The sequence below is a fragment of the Pogona vitticeps genome, chromosome 14, assembly GCF_051106095.1.
Source record: "Pogona vitticeps strain Pit_001003342236 chromosome 14, PviZW2.1, whole genome shotgun sequence".
NCBI classification, from domain to species: Eukaryota; Metazoa; Chordata; class Lepidosauria; order Squamata; family Agamidae; genus Pogona; species Pogona vitticeps.
The window spans coordinates 20,085,738-20,107,283 of NC_135796.1; the positions used below are offsets into that span (position 1 = coordinate 20,085,738).

Below are 21,546 nucleotides of genomic sequence, written 5' to 3' on the forward strand. Positions count from 1 at the left end.
GGGAGGAAAATCCTCCTGGGAGCCCCCGGGGCCTCCAGGTCCTTGTCCGCCTGCAGGTCAGCTGGTTTTACAGGAGGGTTTTTATTTCCAAAGAAAAGCAGGCTAGAATAAATTAACATGGTTAAGGCAAAAATCCCTTTAATAAGGATTTGGAGGGAAGGGAAAGGCCGATTAAATTATGCCGGCGCCTGCAGAGGGTGCCGATCCCCCCCGCCTGCCCCCCCTTTGGGAAAGGGGCAGGGGATTGAGGGGGTCTCTCTTGGTGACCTTCAGGCCCTCACCTTAAAGACAAAAAGAGGTCCTCAGAAGGGGAATGACCGGAGCCCTTCTCCTGCTATTCTCTCCCCAAGGAATCCAGGCCACCTTCCAACAGGTTCAACCCGAAAAAGGCAGTTGGTGAATTTTTATTTTAAAAGTCATGTCACATCTGGACTATTTTGTTTTTCAAATCTCTGGCATTAAGCGCTCCCAAGCTTTGTCTGAGTCTCTGCAAGAGCAGATGGGCAAGAGAGGGAGGGAGGGGGGAGGGAGGGATGGAAGGGCACCTCGGAAGCAGAAGCAGCTCAGGTGGCACCTCTTCTTTTGGGGAGGGCATTCGGGAGTGGGTGGGGTGGGAGTCATGTGGAGATGGAGGGGGGGGTGCAAGGAAGACCCGACTCCCTGCCAGCCCAGCTCCTCCTCTTCCTCCTCCTCCTCGCCACTTGCATGGAGCGTGGCCCAGAGCAGAGCACAGTCTGACCCATGCGTAGAAATAAAATCAGATGAAGCCGCTTCGTACCAGGCCCTGGAGGGGCTCTTCTATTGCCAGAGACGCCTCTAAATACGCATCAGCAGCCTGGCTCACAAGAGGGTCTCGTGACAGTTGAAAGGCCAGCCAGCTTCAGTTTCCTGGCTGGCAGCAGCCCCTCTGGTTCTGGGAAGTCAAGTCGAGAGGGTGAGAGGCAAGGCCACGGGCCGGCGGGCGACTGGGCAGAAAGGCCCGGCCAAGCCCTTGCCAGGAAGGCTGGCAGGGAGCATCCTTCCACCAAGCCCTTCCTCGCACGGTGTTCCAGCCACCCGTCGCCTTTGCTGCTGTAGGAGTTTTCCGGGCAGGAGTCAGTTTGCAAAGACTTGCAAAAAGAAAGATTGTGTGTGTGCGTGTGTGTGTGTGCGTGTGTGCGTGTGCTGCACAATCAGGAGGGGAGAGAGACAAACGATGGCCTGCAGAATTCTGCTGCCAGTTGCAAAGTTCCTTCGGAATAACTCGGCTCTTCTCTCAGCTGGGTTTATGGACACCCTGCAGGGCTGGGAGTGATTTAAGGCAGAAATCAGTCACTGATGAATGTTCTACAAAAGGGAAGCCATTGCAGACAAGCAGAGCCTTTAATGGCATTAATTAGAAATTTGGCAGGCTCTGGTGGCAGTTGGCCTTGCTTTCCCTCTCTCTCTCTCTCTCTTTCTTCCTCCCCCCCCCCCCACACTCCCGTCTGAGGTGGTGATGTTTCTGTCTTCCTGGATGTGATTCCTTAGAATTCATGAGTGGGGTGAGGTGGGGTGGAAATCACAAATGAAGGGGGCGTTAAGACTAAGAGGGGTTCCAGCGGTTGAGTCGGGTCCCCTGCCAGGCTCCACAGAGGGAGGGGCAAAATGGGGGCCACCCTTTAGACTCCCAAGTTTTGTAGCCAGCAAAACAGCCAACAGAGGAGATCCAGAGGCGGATCTGGAAGGAAGAGAGAGAAATGGCCAACCGTTCCGGAAAATCGACAGGAAACGGGCAGCGTGGTGTGACAGTTGAAAGGCTAACGGATTTAAACCACGGTGGTGGGGCTGCATCATCTCCACTGAGCTGTGAGCAAGCAAAGAAGCAGGACTCAATGTTACTTACTGGACCACCGCTCCTCAAATCAAAGGATTCTGGGAACTGTAGTCTAAATAAGAAATTTTTCCAGGGATGTGGGGCGATTGTCCAGGAGAAGTGTTACTAGACCTCTGAAGATGCCCTATGGCCACAGAGACTGGCGAAACATTCGGAAGAACAACCTTCAGAACAAAGAGCCCAAAAAACCCACAACAGCCATTAGATCCCGGCCGTGAAAGCCTTCGCGAATAGATTTTTTTAAAAATCAGAGTAGCTCCTGAGCTGTTAAAAGAGAGAGCTTCTCAAAATGATGAGTCCTCTTTGCTGTGTGATGATGTGTGATATTGACATAGGCAGAGAGCTGCAGCTTGGTGCAGACCTTGCGAAATCACTTTGGCCGGAAATGGTAATTTGGCGAACGTTAGAGGCCTAACTTGGTTGCAGAAGCCCCTACGACCGTCACGCTTTCCCCTGGGAAGGGAAGGGATCCCCCCCCCCCCAGCGACGAATGATCAGTCCTGACCTTTGTTCCTTTGCCAGCCGCCACCCCCACCCATGGCAGCTGATCTCCTGCCCTCTTCCTCCTCCTCCTCCTCCTCTTCCTCGCCCCCCGCTGGTGCTGTTTGATCAGCCCCTTTGATGTTTTATGTAACACCCTGCAGTTGCCAGAGAAGTAAGCAAGCTGCTATTTAAAGTTTAATCAGATCAGATCGGCTTTCCCTTCTAAGGGCGCCGGATCCATTACGTTAATGAGCTCTGCCACTGGGGGGCACTCGGCTTGGCCCCCCTCACAAACATTTCTGGCAACGCACCTTAGCTCACTTTTCATGGGGGGGGGAAAAGAGTTTTCCCTATGACGCGCCACTGACCCCCACTCCATCCGCTCTTGCTGGAAAAAAACTCTTGTGGCTTCTGCAGCAAGGAGCCTCCTATGAGACAGGACGGGGTGCAAAAACACTGGAAGTGGCAGGCCAGCTGCGGAGAAGAGAATCAGATGGGGAGCGGGGGGGGGACTTTTGGATGCCCTCGGTGGAAGGGGGATGTCCGGCCCAAATCTGAGTGGAAGACCAAGAACCAGGGGCAGGAGGGAGATGGGGGAGAGGGCGAATCTTGCCCCCGCCCCCCGGGAGCCACCCCTGTTGCACCCACTGGGCATTCCCCTCCAGCCTTAGGAGGGGATCCTCCTAATTATAATGCCTGGCCTTGCACGCCCGGAGGGATAGCCCTGCCTGCTTTGAAGTGGAGGCGGCAGCATTGTTTCTAAGCAAGAGAGAGAAAGCAACGGAAGGGAAACAAGGATCCTCCGTCGGGCTCACACAAGGCATCTCCTGGGGTGACTGGATCCTTGTCCTTCAGGGGCCACGGAAGAGCTTTTTTGCTGCTCCCACGGCAGCCAGCCACGATGGTCCCCCTAACCTTGGGAATTTGTTCCCATTCAGCATGGCTCCTTTGCCTGGCCCTTGAATCGTTTCCACCACTCTCTTTATTTCACACACACACACACACACGCACACGCACGCACGCACGCACGCACTCACGCACACACACACACATGCGCGCGCGCACACACACACACACACACACACACACTTCCGAAAGGTATCTCGGGAATGGAAATGTCAGCCCCCTGGGTACCATCTCTCCTGGGCAATGTCAGACTTTGAGCGCAGACACAAACACACACACACACACACACACACACACACACACACACACACACACACACACACACACAGACAGACAGACAGACAGACAGAAGGGCACCTGAAACAGAGCTCCGTTCCATCGTAAGGCCCTCAAAAGCCACTTAGTCCAAGCCCTGAGACACGCAGGGAGGGGCAGGAAAGAGGCCTGGCTGAAAGAAGCAAAGCTTTTATTTTATATAAATCCACAAGAGTTCAGAAAGCAGCTTCCCAAGGGAAAGTGCCTCTCTGCCTCTTCCCCTCGGTCACACAGACACGCATGCACGCACGCACACAAGCCCCCCCCTTGCTTTGGAGTCCGACACAAAGGCAGCCCCAAAGTGGCGAGAGATACCCCAGTATTTGGAAGAAGAAAACGATGCCTCCAGATCCACCTTGTGGGCAGGGGGGGAGACGTCTGAAGAAACCTTGGCTCCTGGAGGAGAAAGAAAGAAAGAAAGAAAGAAAGAAAGAAAGAAAGAAAGAAAGAAAGAAAGAAGAAAAGAAAAGAAAAGAAAAGAAAAGAAAAGAAAAGAAAAGAAAAGAAAAAGAAAAGAACAAGAATGAAGAGATGCCACCCTTACAACAAAAACCAAACCAAAGCAGGGTTGATCCGCATTCACCCACCGGCACCTCCATCCCAGCTTTGTGGAGCCGGCTTCCTCCTCATTTTCCTGCCCATCCTGTTTCGAAAGTCAGCTTCCACCACCGACTGAGCTCCCGGTCCCTTCGCTGGGACGGATCTCCCCACAAAAAAACTCGGGCGCTCCCCGATTCCATCAAATGACCAGGAGCTCAGCTGATGAGATTAAAAGCCGCCTCCTCAAAGCATCTCAGAGCCCCTGTGAATGTCACACCGTCTGCAGATAAATGGAAATACCATTTGCTAAATCTGAGCTGCTCAGATCTAGTTTCTTAATTAGCTGCTAACGAGCTCATCTGCTAGCAAGTTAAGAAGAGGACAGACACCTCCATTAGAATCTGAAGCATGAAAGCTTGGCAGGAGAAACAGACGTCAGGAGAGAAGAGAGCAAACTCCCAACCTGTTTCCTGGTCTCAGCGCCCATCGAGAGGGTGGGGTGGGGGGTCTCCACCCGCCCTGAAAGTTTTGTCCTGGGTGGAACAAGGGAAAGGGGGCGGCCGAGGAGGGCCTCCCACTCCAGAGGGAGAAAGAAAGCGCCTGGCGCCTGAAGGCCAGCCTAGTGTTGCTGAGGAGGTAGGAACCAAACCAGCTCCCGTGGAAAGGCACTGCAGGTAATCTGTCAACCAGATGCTCCCCCCCCCCAAAAAAATGTCCTGTGCTGTATTTTTGGAGAGCCACAAGGCCAAGAAGCAGCAGAAAGGACCTGCTCTGCCCCCGCCCACAACTCACCCCCATTTTGGGGCTGAAAAGGGGGAAAAGACGACCGGACCAGAGCAGCAAACTGCCCCTAATCCCGGCTGCCGATGGATGAAGCCTCCCTGCAAAGCCTCCCTGGGCTGGGATTCTCGTGGGGGCCGAGGATTTTCCCCCCCCCCCCGAGCACCCTCGTTTTGTGGACCACTGCGGCTGTTTTTCCTCCTGACGGACGAGAGTTAAGGGCGCGCACGGGCAAGACACAGGCACGGAAAGCACGAATGTCAGCGTGACACTCCCCCCCCCCCGGAGGCGTTGCTGTGGCTCAAGGGAGGAACCGTGGGCCCCGGCTGCCAGGCACCCTGCCAGTTCGGGTCCTTCTCCACGTCCTGGTCGTGGTGGAAACAGGGCCCCCAGAACACAAGGCCCTCAGCGACTCCGCTGCCCCCCCCACCCGCAGCTCCAGCTCCCCGTGAATGATTTAAATGCCCCGGCACCCCCCGGCCACCTCCATTACGCAGACGGCACTCTCTATAAAGAAATGCTTTATTAACACATCCAGGCCGCTTCAGCAGATTTGATCGCCGCGGGACCCCAGAGAAGCTACTCCAAAGAGAGGATCTTCTCACAAAATGCTGTCTAGTTTGTTTTCCCCGCATAATTGCAGCAGTGGGCTAGTTGTTGTCCTCGTTGCTGCTGCTGTTTTGGGCAAGGGGGTCAGTGTTCATTTCCACTTGGCTTAGGCAAATAAATCTGGGTTTCTGTCATGGCTACGTTATTGAGAAACTGAGATCTGCGTTTAACGTGCAAGGTTTGCGGCCTTTTAGTTTCAAGAAAGGCCACGTGGGGAGAGGCGAGATGGTGCACCAAGGAGAGGGCGATGAGGCTGGGGTGGAGGCGACGCTCTCCTTGCTCTCCCCAAGCGGGAGAGGGAGCGATCCACCGAGGCTGAAGGGTCTCCACGGCCCACCCCCCTCCCGCCCCACCTGAGGCTCCCCACCTTACCTTACTCTTTTCCTAGGTACTTCATCATGATGCTGTTCACGTCATCTTCTTTCCCCTCCGCCTCAGACCGTGGGGCTCCGTGGGCCCCTTCGCCGCCCGCTTTCCCCACACAGCCTTCCCCCTCGGGCCTCAAGGTCTTGGGCCGACTTTTGACGCTGTCCGCGCTCTTGCAAGACACCACGGACCCCGAAGAGGAGTCGGAGGAGTCGGAGAGGTTGCCGGGGTCCTCTTTGGGCCGAGGACTCGGAGACAGGAGGGTCTTGATCTCGGAGAGGAAGCTGCGCCCGGGGGAGACCTCGTCTTCGAAGCGGACGCTCATGGGCCTCTCGCGGGGGCCCCGGGACAAGCTGCTGGTGGACTGGGCTTTCCGGATGGCTGGCAGGAAATCCTCCGCCTCGGTGCCCACCTTCCTCTCATAGCTCAGGGTCGGTATTTTCCAAGCGAAGGGGTCACTTTCTTGCCCCACCTCCCCGAACCTCTTGCTCTGGAAGACCAGCGGTTCCCTCCCCAGGCCGGCCTCGGGGCCTTCTTCTACGGAGGCCTCCAGGCTGCTCCTCCAGGGCTTCTGGCGCGACGGACTGAGGGGGTCCCCATCCGGGGCCGGCGAGCCCAGCTTTGAGTAGGCGTCGTCCATGTTCTGGACCAGAGAATCGTACGACCCAAATCTGGGCGCCCGTTTCAGGGCTGGCGAGAGGCTGGGCCGGGCCATGTTGTCTGAGGAGACGCTCCTCAAGCTGGCTGAGCGCACCAACCCGGCCGCTCCCACCGTCTCTCCGAGTTCCTCCAGTCGGGCGGGGAACTCTTCGCTGTCCTTCAGCGTCCTGCACCTTCTCAGGGAGGAGGCTCCTGCTGTTTGGTAGATGGGCAAAGGGGAGGCATCGTCCAAGGCCAGGCTGCCCGGCTCTTTCTCCTTCAACCTCTTCCTCCGCAGCTCCTCGACGTACTCCGACAGAGCCGAGGACGAGCGGGGCGGCTTGTCTTCCGCCGCAGGCGAGGCCCTCCTGGCCACCGAGGGAGATGAAGGACACGGTGGTTTGCTCTCTGCCACCGTGGGAGAGGACAATCTTCTCATCATGGATGGAGAGGCTGCCCCCACGCCTGGGGCACTATCACCTTCCTCTTTGCAAAAAGGTCTCCCGTATTCTCGTCTTCGGGCCCCAAAAGAAGGGCTTTCCGCTTTGCCAAAGTCGGCCTCCCCTGCCTTCCTTCCGTTCTCCTTTCTTTTGGGGCCTAACGGAGACACCGGCAGGCGGCCCACGCCGGGATCTTTGCTTGTCCTAAGACACAAGGGAAAGGGAGACAGCGAGCTGGCTATGAGACGGAACAGCCAAGTACATGGAGGATTTTTGCCTCCCCCCCGATCTCACACCCGCAGGAACGCGTATCACAGAAAACACCACATTTAATTGTAACACTTCCACCAGCAATGGATTCAGGGGCAGGCAGCGTGCTCTCTCGGCATCCTGGGACGTCATTTGCTAGACATCGTTCAGCTGATCACAAATGGCTGAATTATTCATTTGAAATATTTGTATCCTGCCTTTCAACCAAACCTATCCGTGTAATTAGAATAAATATAAACGAGCTGCCAAATTGCTGGCAAAAGCCTCAACACCGGATTATTCGGGGCACAGTATTGTTGGAGCTATTTAAGACCTGCCACCTCTTTTAGTCCTGGCCCAAAACGACTCGCCTCTTTGACCTTGCGGTCCCTCCTCTGCCAGGGGCCAAGCCTCCAAAGAGGCAGTTCGGCTGCCGGGGGGGCGCATTAGGAAGAACCATCCCGAAGCAGAGTGACTCAGAGAGACCGGGCTGGATTGGGGCCCTGCGGGAGGGGTTAGACCCCATCTTCTGCTTCTCCTGAGCCATCTCAGGTGGAAGGCCCAGCCGGTGGGCCCCTCCACCCTTCGCGCTCCCTTCTGTCCTTCCTCCAGAAGGCCAAGACATGGCTGGGAGACAATCCAGCCTTGACACGAAGGGACCCTTCTGACGAGAGAGAAAGGATGCTGTTGCCATAGCAACGTCGGGCAGCTCGCCATCCTCACTGGACTCCTCATCCAGACCTCTCCAGGGTCAACAACCTGGAGGAAAATGTCCGGGCGGAAGCCTCTTGAGGCCGAGGGGAGAGCCGGGTCCTCTCAGGAGCCGACGGACCCAGGTCCGGGGCGTGGGAAGGGCCGGGCCATCAGCCCTTCCCGTGAGTGGTCCACGATTCAGACCTGGGTGGCAGGACGTGGGCCCGAAGGAGCCCCCTTTTGGGGATGAACCACAACCCGCATGGGCGGTTCCTGGGCTGCAGGGGCTACTCCCGGCAAAACCCTGCCCCTGTTGACCTCCGGAGACAGAACCCGCCCGGGCCCCTGCAGGGTTCGGGAAGCCACCTTCCCGCCTTCCAGCCCCATTCCTGAGAGCGAGACCGAGGCTCGGGGGCTTCCAAAATCAGGCCGTCTGCTGAGAGGTAAGGAGGCGGGAAGGTGCTGCCCCGAGGGTGCCCTCCATGGCTGCCCAGCCGGCGCTGTCAGAGCACACGTCCTACCCAGGTCCTGGCAAAGCCCGGGTCCCAGGAGGGTCAGGCCTCCAGCAGCCGGACGCCTCCCGGGCAGGCCAGCAAGGTCCCTTCGCATGACATGGAGCCGCCCGGCCGGCTTTGGCCAGAACCTCCTGCCAGTCCACCTGCCCTGGTGCAGCCGCCACCTCGGCCGCCACCGACACACTCACAAGAGCAGAGCGTGAAGGAGGCTCTCTGGCTGGCCTCGTGGGGGGGGGCGCTTCTTCCCGGCCTCAACCCCACCCCCGCTTCTCTGCCAGGCCGAGATGGCCGGGCTGGCCTAGAGTCCTCCATCCTTCGCCCGCCCTCCCAAGTTGAATGTTAAAAAGTAGGAGCTAAGATCGGATGAGACCCTAAAAGCCTTCTTCAGCCAAACAGAAATTTTTGTAGCGTGCAATCTGCACCAAAGCAAATGACATACAACAGTAATTAGCGAAGATTACACAGCAATTAGGGTGATTATGCTTATGCTAGTTGAAATAATTTATGCAATAATATCTGTACTCGAATTGACGCACAGTACATGTCCAGAAACAAAGGAATACATGCTGTAATTCTGCACCGAGGCTACGCCAAGAAGGAGGGAGAGGAGGGGAGGAGATGAAGGGCCGGGGGGGGTCCTCTCCCTCCCTCCCCCTCCCTTGGAGGAGTCCAGAAAGAGCTTCCCTGGCCGTTCTGGGCCCAGCAGAGGGCCTTGGCAGGCGCACCCCCGGGCACCGAGCCCAGAGCTCCTTCCGCCCCAGAGGCACCTTCCTCGGGCCCCCCAAGCCCCTCCGGCAATGGGGGGGGTGTCCCCTTTTCCTCCTGCCCCTGCCTCAGGCCTTCATCCTCCATCTTGCCTCTTTCCCTTCTTCCTCCAAAACGGCCTCTCCACAGGGTGACATCCCCTCTCTTGAAGCGGCCCCCCTTTGTGTGCCAAGCCCCCCAGCCCAGGAGCCTGGCAGACGGCAACCCACACGCCTCTGGGTCTCCGCAGGAGGAGGCCTCGACGCAGGGGTAGCTTCTGGAAGCCTCTCCCCAAGAGTGCCCTCTGCTTCCCAACCCCGAGGTGCAGGAACCCGAGGCAGGTGGGAGATGCCCAGCCAGCCTTCCCGACAGGTGGCATCAGAGGGGCTGCCCTGCCTCCCCCCCCTCCAGGACACACACTCTCTCTCTCTCTCTCTCTCAGCACACGCGCACTCTCCCTGGCTGACTAAGAGACTCCTGAAATGCTTTAATATTCTCTACCTTATGCAAACTTTGTAAAAACGACACGGCCCTGTTGTCGATTTTTCACGGCACAGCAAGTGCCAAGGAACTTAATAAGCGGCTTTTGCTGCTCGGCAAAATCCAGCAGAAATGCTTGCCATTGATTTCCTTCTCTTCCCCCCCTTCCCCGTAGTGTGTGTGACAGTGTGCACGCACTCATTCACACTTACACAGAGTCAAGATGATATCTGCTGGAAAGAGGAATGGAGGGAGGAGAAATCAATGCAACCCCCCCCCCCCCCGGCAGTGCCCCCACCCAAACAGGCAGCTGGCTCAGTCCGCGTCTCCCTCCGTTAACCCCGCCATACACAGCGGGTCCTGCCTCAGAAGCACTAGCAATACACTGCATGGGAAGGGGTCCGATCCGTCCCAATGGCACACCACACTGCCCTGGCGAGGGACAGGCTTGCTAGCAGCTTAAACGGCTCAGGTACATTAGGAACATTCCCTCACAAAAGACCTGCAGACTTTCTCAAGCACTAAATGCCAGCCAGCGACCTGGACAGCGAGAAAACGCCGTTTCTTTGGGAGTCCTTCAAAAACAGCCACTATTTAGCAGCCTCATAAACAGAAAGGTTAGCCACGGCGCTCGGTTCTTTCTTCTTCCTCCAGAAGGGAAGGAGTCGGGAAGTCAGCAAGCAGGCGTGCGTGCGTGGGTGGGTGTGAGCGCAGAATTTTTAGGGGGCAGTTTGGGCCGCCTGCAGAGGCACGGACAGGACCAGTGGTTTGCTCTGGATCCGCAGGCTGGGAAAGCCGCCAAACGCAACAGAGAGAGTGAGACAGTGAGAGAGAGGGGCTCAGAACCGCTTTGCAAAGACCCCCCACCTCCGATATCGTCCCCCCCTCCTCCCGTCCTCTGGTGCCACAGCTGGTGCCACGGCTGCCCTGCGTGCTGTGCAGAAAGCGAGCAACGTCTCTCCGGCAAAGTCCCACGCCGAGCAGAAAGAGGGGGAGGGGGGAGGCCGAGCAGCAGAGAAGCCTCGACATTGCCAGAGGCGTACCAGCACCCACGGTGCCCATTAGGGCAAGCTTCACCTCCTGTGACCCAGCACCTGACTGGATCAAGCCGCCGGAAGAGATGAGTGTCAGAAGGACTGGCCTCTTGGAGGCGGAAGCGCCGCCTCCTTCTTTCTCAAGGTCTGTTGAGCAAAGGGAAGGGCTGGCGAGAGGCGGCGCTTGGCCACAAGCGTGGCAGCTCTGCCGGACCCCCCCCCCTCCCAGCAGTGCCACGAAGCCCAAGGGCCTACAGGTGAAAGCCACACCGTCCTTGGGGGCTCCCGGAGCAGGGAGAGGCTCTCCGTCCCTGGGGTTCCCTGCGTTTGCGTTTCGGTCTGGTGCAGGAAGGGAACAGAGGAGAGACGCCCAGCAGCTTCCCACTTCCCGAGTTAAGGCCTGAGATTCATACACAGCCTGCCCAGCCAACCCCCCCCCCCCACGACACACGTTCCTTTTCTCCCTCCATGACGGGACAACTCAGAGGAGCTTTCCCCCCCCCACCTCCCTCCGGGTCCCCCATCCTCTGGCCCTGCCTGTACATGCTGCTCACCTCAGGCCTGGGGAACTCGAGCTGTCCACGGATGGCCGAGACACGCTCCCGGCCACGCTGGGGCCGGACGGGGAGGACCAGCCGGATGTTGAGCCCAGCCACGATGCGACGCTTCCTTCCGGCTCCAGGTGTAAGCTCACGGTTGAGCCCAGGCTCAGCTGACTCTCCCTGGGAGGTAGGCAGGCGGGGGGGGGAGGAGGAGGAAGAGCAAAGAAGCAATCCTTGTACCCCTTCCATGCAGGCCCCCCCAAATAATCAGGTCGCCCCCATGCACCCCGCCCAAAAAGCCCACCACAGTTTGTAATACTTTTACTAATAATCAAGTAGTTAAAAACCTTCACATGGTTCTCCCACAAATTACAGAAATGAGGCAGTTTTTGCCTGCAGATTTGGGCTGACAGACAGAGCAGGAAAGGAAACGGCCATGGGGAGGGAGGAGGAAAGCAAGCAAGCTGGTCGACTATCTCATGGTCAAGGCCACCCAGAGGTCTCTTGGCCCAGGGGAAGGGCCACAGAGGGAGACGGGACTAAAAAGTTCCCTGCACGGCTCTTGGCCCCTACCTACTGAACTGCCTCAGAGGGTTGTTGTAAAGATAAAACATGGGAGAAGAGAGCCACATACGGGCATGGGAGAGGGAAGGGCAGGCACGAGGTAAGGCAGGAAATAAACAGAAGTTCGTAGCCAAGGCCCTCGAGAAGAACGGAAGAGGCCCCTCCCTCTCTCCCCCTCCCCAGGGGCCGCATCGGTCACAAGTCGGGTCCTACGCTGGTCCTCCACGGGCTCATTGTGAATGTTTACCCTCATGCCTAGACCTTTATTGATTTCCTTCCAGCACAGTTTTTTCCCTTTCCCCTTGGGGTGGGGTGTCCAAAATGCTCCCCCACCCCAGACAAATTGAGACATCTTCTATAAAACTGCTGGGTCAAGGAAGTGAGGTGGTTAACTTCTTTGGGGTGGTGAAGAAGGAGCGTTTGGGAAGTGCCCCCTCCACCCAGCGCACGGAAGAGGGAACGAAACCCCAGATTAACGGGAAATTAATCACAGGGCATGTCCCGTTCTCCAGGGCCATCCGCTCTGGATGGGCTTGCATTCAGCAAACGAGCTTCCCGCACTTGCTAATCAATGAGGTTGATTCTCTGCTCACACGGCGACAGCATAGCCCCCCACACACACACCGTGTGTATGCAGGGGGGCATCAAAGGGGGGGTGTTCACTTACGTTTCTAGCCTAGAGCTGAGTGACTCCCGGGCTGTATGGACACTGCAAGGAGAGGGGGGGGGGAAAGAAAGAAGGCATCAAACACAGAGCCCTGGCTTTTGACTGAGGGAGGCAGAGGAAAGAAGCAGGGGTGGTGTGTGGAGTCCTTGAGACCAGACGCCGCCTTTTCTCTTTGGAGTTGGGCAGACCGACCAGGAGGAGTGTGGGCAGCTGCACTGAGCAGGGGAGGGGGGCTGTGACATAGCCCCAGATTTTCAGAGGGGGGTGGCTTAAGAAGGAGCAGGTCTCCAGACACCCTCTTCTCCTCCTTGGCATCTTGCAAAGCAGCCGACCCACTGAGTGCCCCCAGGCTGGGAGAAACCCATGGAAGGTGCATCAGCCGGCCACCCAGCCAGCCAGCCACAGAAAGCCTTGGCACAGCAATCTCTTTCCCAAGAGGCAAGAGGTCTTAAATCTGCCACTGGTGCCCGGGCCTTATCTTGACCGGCCAGCAGGAAAAGATGCATGCTCTTTGCCGGACTGGGGAGGGGAGAGAAGCTGCATTTCAGAAGTCTCCCTGCTCCCGACTGATTTGCTCTGGCAAGCTGAACAAAGGTGGCCGGGTGGGAAAGGGAAGGCAGGGAGAGTGAAGCAAACAGAGAGGCCAACATGGCCTGGTTTCCCTGGAGATCCAATCACATCTACCTCCTTCTCATGCAATGTTTTCCCTCCAGGTACCCAATTCTTTCAGAGCACAACCAGAACCGAACAGTCTAGTTCCCAAAGATGAATCTTTGACCTGGGAAAGCTGGTCACAGATTTCAGAGAAAAGATGAGAAGAATATTACAAAAGGCAGGTGAGGCAAGTGCCAGTTAGGACAACCAGACAGCTTTCCTCCTGGCAGGAAGCTCCGCTTCCAACAACGTGCTCACTTGAGCCGCAGAGTGTCACAGGAAAGCCTGGCAGAAGCAGATGCCCTGATTCTGAAAGAGGCCTCTTTCAGTAAGAGGACAGGGGAGAAAGCGTTGAACTATGCCATTTGATAAACCTGACCGATGGCGGGCCTCTACCCAGAGCGGTGACGTGCCACGAGAAGGAAAGCTAGGGACACCCGGCAGCCCCGAACCCCAGAGGTCTTGGCTGACTCGCCTCTCGTTGTCACTCTCGTCACTCGACTGGACCTCCTCCAGGGCCACCTGCAAGTCCGCAATGCGCCGGATGGACGTCTCCAGGTCGGCTTGCAGCGTCTGCCTCACCGCAGAGAGCTCGTCCACCTGCTTCTCCTGGGAAGGGAACAAGGGCCGAGTTTTAGGGCCTGGCGGAGGAAGGGAGCGGGCAGAGAAGCGCACCACGAGGAGAACCTCTTCCCGCTGGAAGCCCAGCTTTCCCCCTCCTTCCTTCGAATCTCCCACCCACCAGCTGCAGCGGCGGCGGCGGCAGAGAACTGCATGGGGCTGCAGCAAGGCCACCGAAGCAGGAGGGAGCCTCGCCTTCCCTGCTTTTCCCACCCCTGGGCGTGCCTTGACACACCTCTCCCGAGTTCCTCTTGGCCCAGCCTGGTTTTTCTCCCCAAGCAAAACCGTCTCTGCTTGCCAGGCAGACACCGTCCTCAAAGGGGCCCCTTCCACGGGCACCAAGCCCTTGCGGAGCACAGAAATCTGCATCAGGCGCAGAAACACCTTGCTGTTGTTGTTTGGTGCCGTCAAGCTGTCTCCACCTATGGCAACCCTAAGCAATGCGGGATCTCCCAAATGCCCTGCCCCCAAATTGATCAGCTCTTGCAAACTCAAGCCTGTGGCTTCCTTGAAGGGAGTCCATCCATCTCGTGTTATTGGGTCGTCCTCTTTTCCTGCTGACTCTCAATGCTAAAGTTGTGTCATTCTTCCGTAATTGTGATTTTTGTCTTCTTCGCGTTCAACAGCAGTCCTGCTTTGGCATGTCCTCCTTTCTTGAAGGAAGGAGGTACAGGACCTCTCCTGCAGCTGCGAGACCAGTAGAAACAACCTCTTTTGTTGGGAAATACCTTCGGTGGGTCTGTATAATTTTACCAGAAAATGAAAGCTTTTGATTCCTTCTGGACTCTTTTTCAGCCACAACTCTTACAAATCTCCACCGGCAGACTTGGATGGTGAGACAGTTCACAGATTTTCAGTGCTTCTGTACACATTTTACCCAAACTAGAGGAGAATTTCGGAATGAAGAGGGAAAGGCGGTTCCTTCCAAGAGAGGGACCTGTCCCGGGTGCTGAAATGTGTTCCTGTTAAAGAGCCCCAGGAGATCAACAGCAAGATCCCAAACCTGCCTCAAAAGCTGTTAAAAAATAAAATAAAAATAAAAAACATTTTAAAAGGGGGGGGGTGTTTACTGGGAAGGAAGCCAACGTTCTCAATGGCTCCTTCACAAGCACCCCGGAGAAGGCATGCAGTGAGACAGGGAAAGTCACGCAAACGCCCTCTGCCAGACGGTGGCAGGCCTTCCTTGGGGCAGGCCAGCCTTTGGGGGTCAAAAGCCATCAAGAAGCTATCAGGGGGCAGGCCAGACGCAGGGGGGTGGTGGGGGCGGGCAGGGGGGAACGGCCTGCTCTCCCGGATGTGCCAGGCCAGCCTGGTGCCGTATTTCTCAAATCATCTCTGAGCTCGTGTCCTTCCCTCTCGGGAGGGCGGAAAGAGCTCCATCACACTCCGTGCGGGAAGGGCTAAGCTTTTGTTCCTCCCAGGCTCTCCTTGGAGGAAAACGTGAGCCACTTTATTTCAACCGATGCAGGCAGGCATGGAGAAATTGCCTCTCCGACACAAGCTGGGGGGGGGGGCGGAAGCATGTGGTGTTGAACAGGCAGGGGCCGTTGTTATCGGCAATTTGTAAACATGGAATCAGAAAAGCAAACAACCGATCGGTGCAAAATTAAGTGCAGCCCTTCCAATGTCTTCTGATAACGACAACAGCGATTAAAATCATTTCTCTCCTCCCCGACTCAGGCACTTCAGTGCCTCCCCCATCACCTGCCTCTCTCCCTTCTTTTTACTTTCCCTCTTCCTGACATCCCAGAACGTTTGCCGGCCAGCAACAACAGGCGGGAAGAGCTCAGCAAGAGGGAGCATCCCTGCCTGCCCACCCCCCCCGCCTCCACTCCCCATCCGATGCTCCCTAGACCTGGATCTCTATAAGAGGATCCAGACCTTCCTCCTCCGTCTGAGAGGGGAAAGAAATGATTAACACACAAGGCCATCTTGGGGCCTTTCATTAGCAAAACCATTTCTCTCCTGCTACTGCAGATGCTCTCCATACGTCAGCTTGGCCCTCGCCTCCTTTTCACGGCCTCCTTTTCACGGTGGAGAGTGTGTGTGTGTGTGTGTGTGAGAGAGAGAGAGAGAGAGAGAGGGAGGGAGGGAGGGAGGGAGGGGAGAGAGAGAGAGATTTACAGCCTTCTGGTGGAACGCAAAGGCTGAAAGGTTTTCAGGCTGTCACAAGGATTTAGAGGCTTGGGGACGCAGTGGTGGAAACACGGCCCGGCCGAACCACTGAGGCGTGAGATGCTGCCATGCGTGGCCCATAGAAAGCAGGTGGGAGGGAGCGGGTGGGGGGGAGCCTCTTACAACAGAAGGAGGGCCGGCTACATTGCTGCCTTGCGTAGAGCCAGAGAGACTCAGGTGATATGGGCGGAAGCGTGTGGCCCCACTGGCACACGGGATGAGGTTCGTGAAAGGCCCATCGCAATCCATCCTCCAGGCTGATCTGAGACGATCGCTTCCATCACTGGCCGCCCTGGCTGGGGGAAGATGGAAGGCGTGGTCTACGTGCAGGGCCCTCCCGAGACCATCATTGGCCCAGTTGGCTGGGGCCTCTGTCAGCTGAAGGAGGCCTGCAGCCTCTGGAGGAAACCAGGGAGAGACTTGGAGGAACCTTCTCCATGGTGCTGAATCCTGGTCTGGAGACACTTGGCACAGCCGTGCCTCTCACAGCCACACACAGAGAGAGCGCTGGATTTCACGGCACCAACAGCACCCTGCAGCCGGGATTTCACAGCATGTAATTTCCGTGCGCTCAGAGGTGAAGGGCTGGATGTGACCTATTAGCGCCATAGTTTCATTCCTTGTGATCCTGAAGCTACAGATGTTCTTCATCTTTTCGGCTGGCTCAAAATGCTGCCTGTGGCTTGTTTTGAAAAGATCCCAGAAGCAAGTGTTTCGGTTCTAAAAGGGAGAGAACAGCCGCCTCTTGGAGGGGCCCGCTTTGCATTCGGGAGATGTTAAGCGAGGGTGATTATTGCTCCAGGTTGTGACAGTGTGTTTGAAAACCTGGGAAGTTAAGTATCAAGGCAGTTATTTGTGTATGAAAGCTATTTTAACGCTGCCGCTGATGAGATGAGAGTCACACGAGAAGGTATCTGTGCACCACGAATAGGAGAGGCTGCTTAAAGAGAGATGAAGTGGGAGGAATTTGACATAATTGAACACTTCTAAAGACAGATAATGGATCACATTTTATAGCTGGCTCCCTTGCCCCCTCCCCTCCGCTTGATATTTTAGGTGCACCTTGAAAATGCATCGTCCTTGGTGCATAAACACATCAGGCTTATTGATGGCAGAACTTATGGTATTTTCAGGAAATTGAACGATATCGGAGTGAGCTATTACGCAGAAGATTTGGGCCTGATCAAGTTAGGAACAGAAATAAGGAAAGATGACTCAACTCCGTCTGGCTCCTTTTTCCATCCTGGAGTGAGCGCACAGTGACTGGGATTCTCAGCCCACATTTGCCCAAGTTTGTGGTCTAAAGCCTTCTCCACGGAGGTCTCTCCAGCGACCATAAAAAAAAGGTGGCACCCTCGTTTTTTGCTTGGCGGGATGGCATGCATTTATGCGTTTGTGTGGACTGAGGGCCACATTCAATGTCAGACACATTCTTGGGGGCCACAGCTCTGTGGGACTGAGGGCCCAAGGGTGGGGTTGGGGATTCAAGATGAAGTTGGGGAAAGGAGAGAAGCCTGCACTCAAGGAAAGCAGCTCAGACTGTCTCACACACACACGTGCGCGCATGCTCCATGGGACAGAAAGCAACAGCTAGCACAGAACCCAGAGGCCCTCTGGGTCTCCCCCTTCAGGGGCGGGTAGGTTGTGACCTGAGAAAACCCAGCACGGGACATCTGAACATGACAACACTGATCTGCCTGCCCAGAGGGTGGGGGCATCGCGACAGTCCCGAGAAGCCAAGCTGGTGGGTCCACAAGACGGGGTTCTCTGGCCATGGCAGCCTGACAGTGGCACTCCTTCCCCCGGGGGGAGGGGGGAGTCAGCCGGGCTTTGCCCATTTGGGATCTTTGCCAAAACTCTACAGGGCGTCCACGCAGCTTTCAGTCCTGAAATGGAGGTGAAGGTGGGCGGTGCAAGAACATGCTTATCCCTACTGTTGACTGTATCGTGCCTTGCTTTGTTAGACCTGGTGGACAGAGGAGTGAGACTAATTCATAATAATCCATATTCATCATCCCCATCATCATCATCATCTTTTCTGCTCCTCTGCTTCACTCAGGTGGCTGCAGCTCTCGTGAACTCCGGACTTCAGAGCCAGAAAAGAAAAGAGGGGGAAGAAATGCGAGGAAATCAAACACAGGGGGAACGGCGGCCGATTTCACCAGCCATGGTTTCCCCGCCCGAGCAGGGACACAGATGGGTCTTTTCTGCTCAGGCTGACCTGACACCACAGAGAACAGTTTTAAAAATAATTTTAAAAAACACACTCCTGGCCTCATTCTTGCACCGGCACTATAATAAATGTGCGGCACTCACTGGTTTGGGCTGAAAAGGAAAGTGTTGCTTTGGGGGGGGTGTAAAGGGAGACCCACACCAGAGAGAGGTATGCCCATCCATCCACAGTTCGCAGGACTGGAAAACTCTTCTTTTGAGCTTCAAAAAGCTAGAAGCAGCCTCCGACGGGAGTTGGGCAGAGGTTTGGAGTGAAAAGGAGCGGCCTGTGGATTTGGGAGGGAAGAACATCTCCCTCTTCTGCCGTCTCAGGGGAGAAGGAACAAAGGTCTCTTGGCTATCCGTGCCAATGATGGCAAGAGTCGTCGTTAGTGCCCGGGGATCTTCGGAGCTGCTTAATTGCTCTCAGATGGATGGGGCTCAACTTCATCCAAGGTTGATTGGAATCAGCGTGCGAAGGTCAGCATTCCTCTGCACGGGACTAGAGAAAAGTCCCACAGCCTCTTGCGTGACTTTTTCCAACTCTCTCCTGACATCCCCGTGGATTTCACCTCCTCCTTTCGCCAGCGCAACTCGCTCACCTGGATTCCTCTCCCCCTCCCCTTGTTGCTTCTCTCCTCCCCCCCCCCCAGTTTCCAGCTGATGGGGAATCAACAGACCCTTTTTGAGGTGTTACAGGATTATTACCAAGCACTTGGCGTCTGCCAAACCAGCAGCCAGAGCCGAGGAACTACGAAGGCGTGCAAGTGAGGACAGTTTTTGCAGGCGCTGAAGCAAGGAAAGGCGCCCAAAGGGAACCAAGGACAGCTTCTCTGATGGCATCGTCTGCAATTAAGGAGGCTGATCCCTGTCAGGAGGATCCAGCACGCAGCAGGAAACGCCACCTAAATGATGTTCCACGAGGGAGGAGGAAACCCTCCTTTCCCCCAACAACCCTCTGGCTAACTTTCGTTCCTCCACGAGGTTTAAGGGGTAGGTGAGAAAACGTCTCACACGCACGTGCACACACAGCCCCTGATCTCAACCAGGCCTTCAGGATGTTGCCAAGATTCACCGGGAGAGGCACAGCCACCGCCATGAAGGTTGGGGGGTGGGGTGGAGAAAATGCCTTCCCCCACCCCGACGAACAGCCCAGCCCAGCCCCCCCTCCCCGTCATGTTCTGCACCCATTCAGACAAAGGAGGAAACCTCTACTCCTGAGGTAGCCAAAGAGCAAATGATGGGGCGAATATGGCCCCTCTCCAAGATTATTTGTCTGCCCCCCACCCACCCCCAAAAGAAGGTGAAGGGCCACTCCTGGAAGCAGCCTCCGCTTTCAAAGGGATCAGGGCCCTCCACTGGAGTCCCTTTCTCCCAAAGGGCCCCCTTCCTTCTAAAACTGGAAGGGAGCGCCTCTCCGGCTGCCGGTGTCAGTTTAGGTCATGGGTGGCGCTTGGAGAGAGGCGCCTGCAGCCCCCAGAGGGTGACAGGAGCCAAAAATGCCTCACCGCCACCCGGCCGAGCGGCCTTGCTCACTCCGGCTCTCCTCCTTTCTCTGGTGGACCCCCAGACCCCTCCCGCAGCCAGCATGGCCCCTAGGCATGGCAGACCCAAAGGACCACCTGTTCCCCAGAGCCTGGCGGGATGCCTCACAGCCCCTGCTGAAGCCCCACTGAGCTGCCCACGGCGGGGCCGCCCTGGGGAACGTGCCCACCCCCAGCCCCACCCCACCCACCCCGGTTACGGCCTGCCCTACCAGCTCGACCCGCCTGCGATGGGCCTCCAGCTCCCTCTCGGCCAGCTCCTTCAGGTCCGCCTTCATCTCCTCCATCCGCATCTGGTAATAGCGCGCGCTCTCCCGCTCCCGGGCCTCGCCTTCCTTCGCCTTCTCCAGGTCCTCCCCCATCTTGATCACACTGTCCCGGAGGCGAAGGACCAGCAACTGTGGAGAAACATGGGAGGCCCATTATTAGGGGACAAGCAGGAGGTGGGCTGGGCTGGAGAAAGGGGGGCGCCAGGCTCTGAAAGGGAACCACTCCAGAGACCAAGACTGTGGTGGCACCACGCTGCCCGCTGCCCGCTGGTGGAGGATGGAGCGGGCACGATTGCAGGGGCGAGAGGCCCCGGCTCCCCGGTGTCTGGGTTTGACCATCAAGAAGCCCCTTCCCACCTCCCGCCTTGCCTCTTTGCAGACTGAAACGCGGTGTGGGTTCTGCGCTCCCCCTTCGGATGGACCCACCGCCTGCCGCCACCACCCCCAAAACGCAAGGTCCCCGCCCCGCTACCTCAAAGCGCTTGATCTGGACGCTCTGGAACTCCATCTTGTTCTCCAGGTCGCAAATCAAGGCTTCCTGGCGACTGACAATGGAGCGCTCCACCATGGCTTGTTCCAGGTACGTCACCCGGGCCTGGGCTGCCTGCAGCTGATCCGAGAGAGAAAGAGGAGGGCCCCGGCCTCTCAGCTCCTGCCCTTTGGGAAGGGCCCGGGGGGGGGGGAAGAGGGGGAGAGGGGGAGCGGATGCCCTGCCACATTTAATAACCCACACTTCCCGGTGGGAGGGAGGGAGGGAGGGAAGGAGGGCGCCTGGAAGCATGGTTTGAAGACAGAAACCTCCCAGTGCCTCTATGTGATCTAGGATGGGAGAGATTCCATCCCAGAATATCTTGGTAGCCCAATCCTAGTTTCAGGAGCATCATCTGGTGAGCCACCTCCAAACACTGGAGAATGGGATTTGGGGTTCAAGGGAGGGGGGGAGGCTTACTTTCTCCTGCAGGCTGTGCTTCTCCTTCTTCATCTCCTCCACTTGGTTTTGCAGCTCCCTGATCTGGCCGATGTCAGCTGCAGACTGTTGGGGAGGCAGGCGGGGGGGGGGGAGGATGAAGAGACAGAGAGGGAGAGAGAAATCAAAATGGGGCAGGGTTTAAGGCAAGAGTGAGGGGCTCCCCCGCTTCTCTGAAGATCCAGGAAGACAGGGCTGTTTTCCCCCCCCACCAGGACTGGCCTCCTGGAGGCCCCCACCAGGCCACACGAGATGGAAAAGCCACCCTCTCTTGGGGGAGAGGCTGAGGCTGACGTGGGCCCCAATAAGATATTTGTGGCCATTTTGTGACGTTTTGCTACCTTCCCCAGGTATGCTTCAGGCCCAGAAGGAGAGGGCAGCTCAGCCCATCTCCCACCCTGGCAAGCCGCTGCCATGCCGCAGCCACCCTGCCTGGCCCTACCGTGCCCACACCCACCCACCCCACCCGCAGGCAGAGCCCCCTCCCACCTGAGCAATGAGCGCCTTGTGTTTGGCCATCAGCTCGTTCAGGTCCTCCTGGTCTTCCTCGATGCGCTGGAGCAGATCCGCCTTCTCGTGCTGCAGCTGGTATAACTGCTCATCCACCTGGGGCAGAAGGGAGCCCGGCCGGGCTGGCGTCAGAAGGAGGGGGCCACTGAGGGGGGGGGCCAGCCACCTCTCTCC

General features: G+C 57.0%; 1 protein-coding gene across 1 annotated transcript in view; it reads right to left on the reverse strand.

Moving 5' to 3' along the window:
• Positions 1-3,693: 3,693 nt before the first annotated feature.
• MYO18B (myosin XVIIIB) overlaps positions 3,694-21,546 on the reverse strand; it is a 69,216-nt gene continuing 51,363 nt past the window's right edge. Inside the window, 9 exon segments of the mRNA XM_078381868.1 lie at positions 3,694-3,955; positions 5,861-7,137; positions 11,203-11,370; positions 12,422-12,463; positions 13,551-13,684; positions 19,839-20,024; positions 20,368-20,505; positions 20,845-20,928; positions 21,352-21,468. Coding sequence (XP_078237994.1) covers positions 5,862-7,137; positions 11,203-11,370; positions 12,422-12,463; positions 13,551-13,684; positions 19,839-20,024; positions 20,368-20,505; positions 20,845-20,928; positions 21,352-21,468 — 2,145 coding nt within the window. The 3' untranslated portion in view covers positions 3,694-3,955; position 5,861.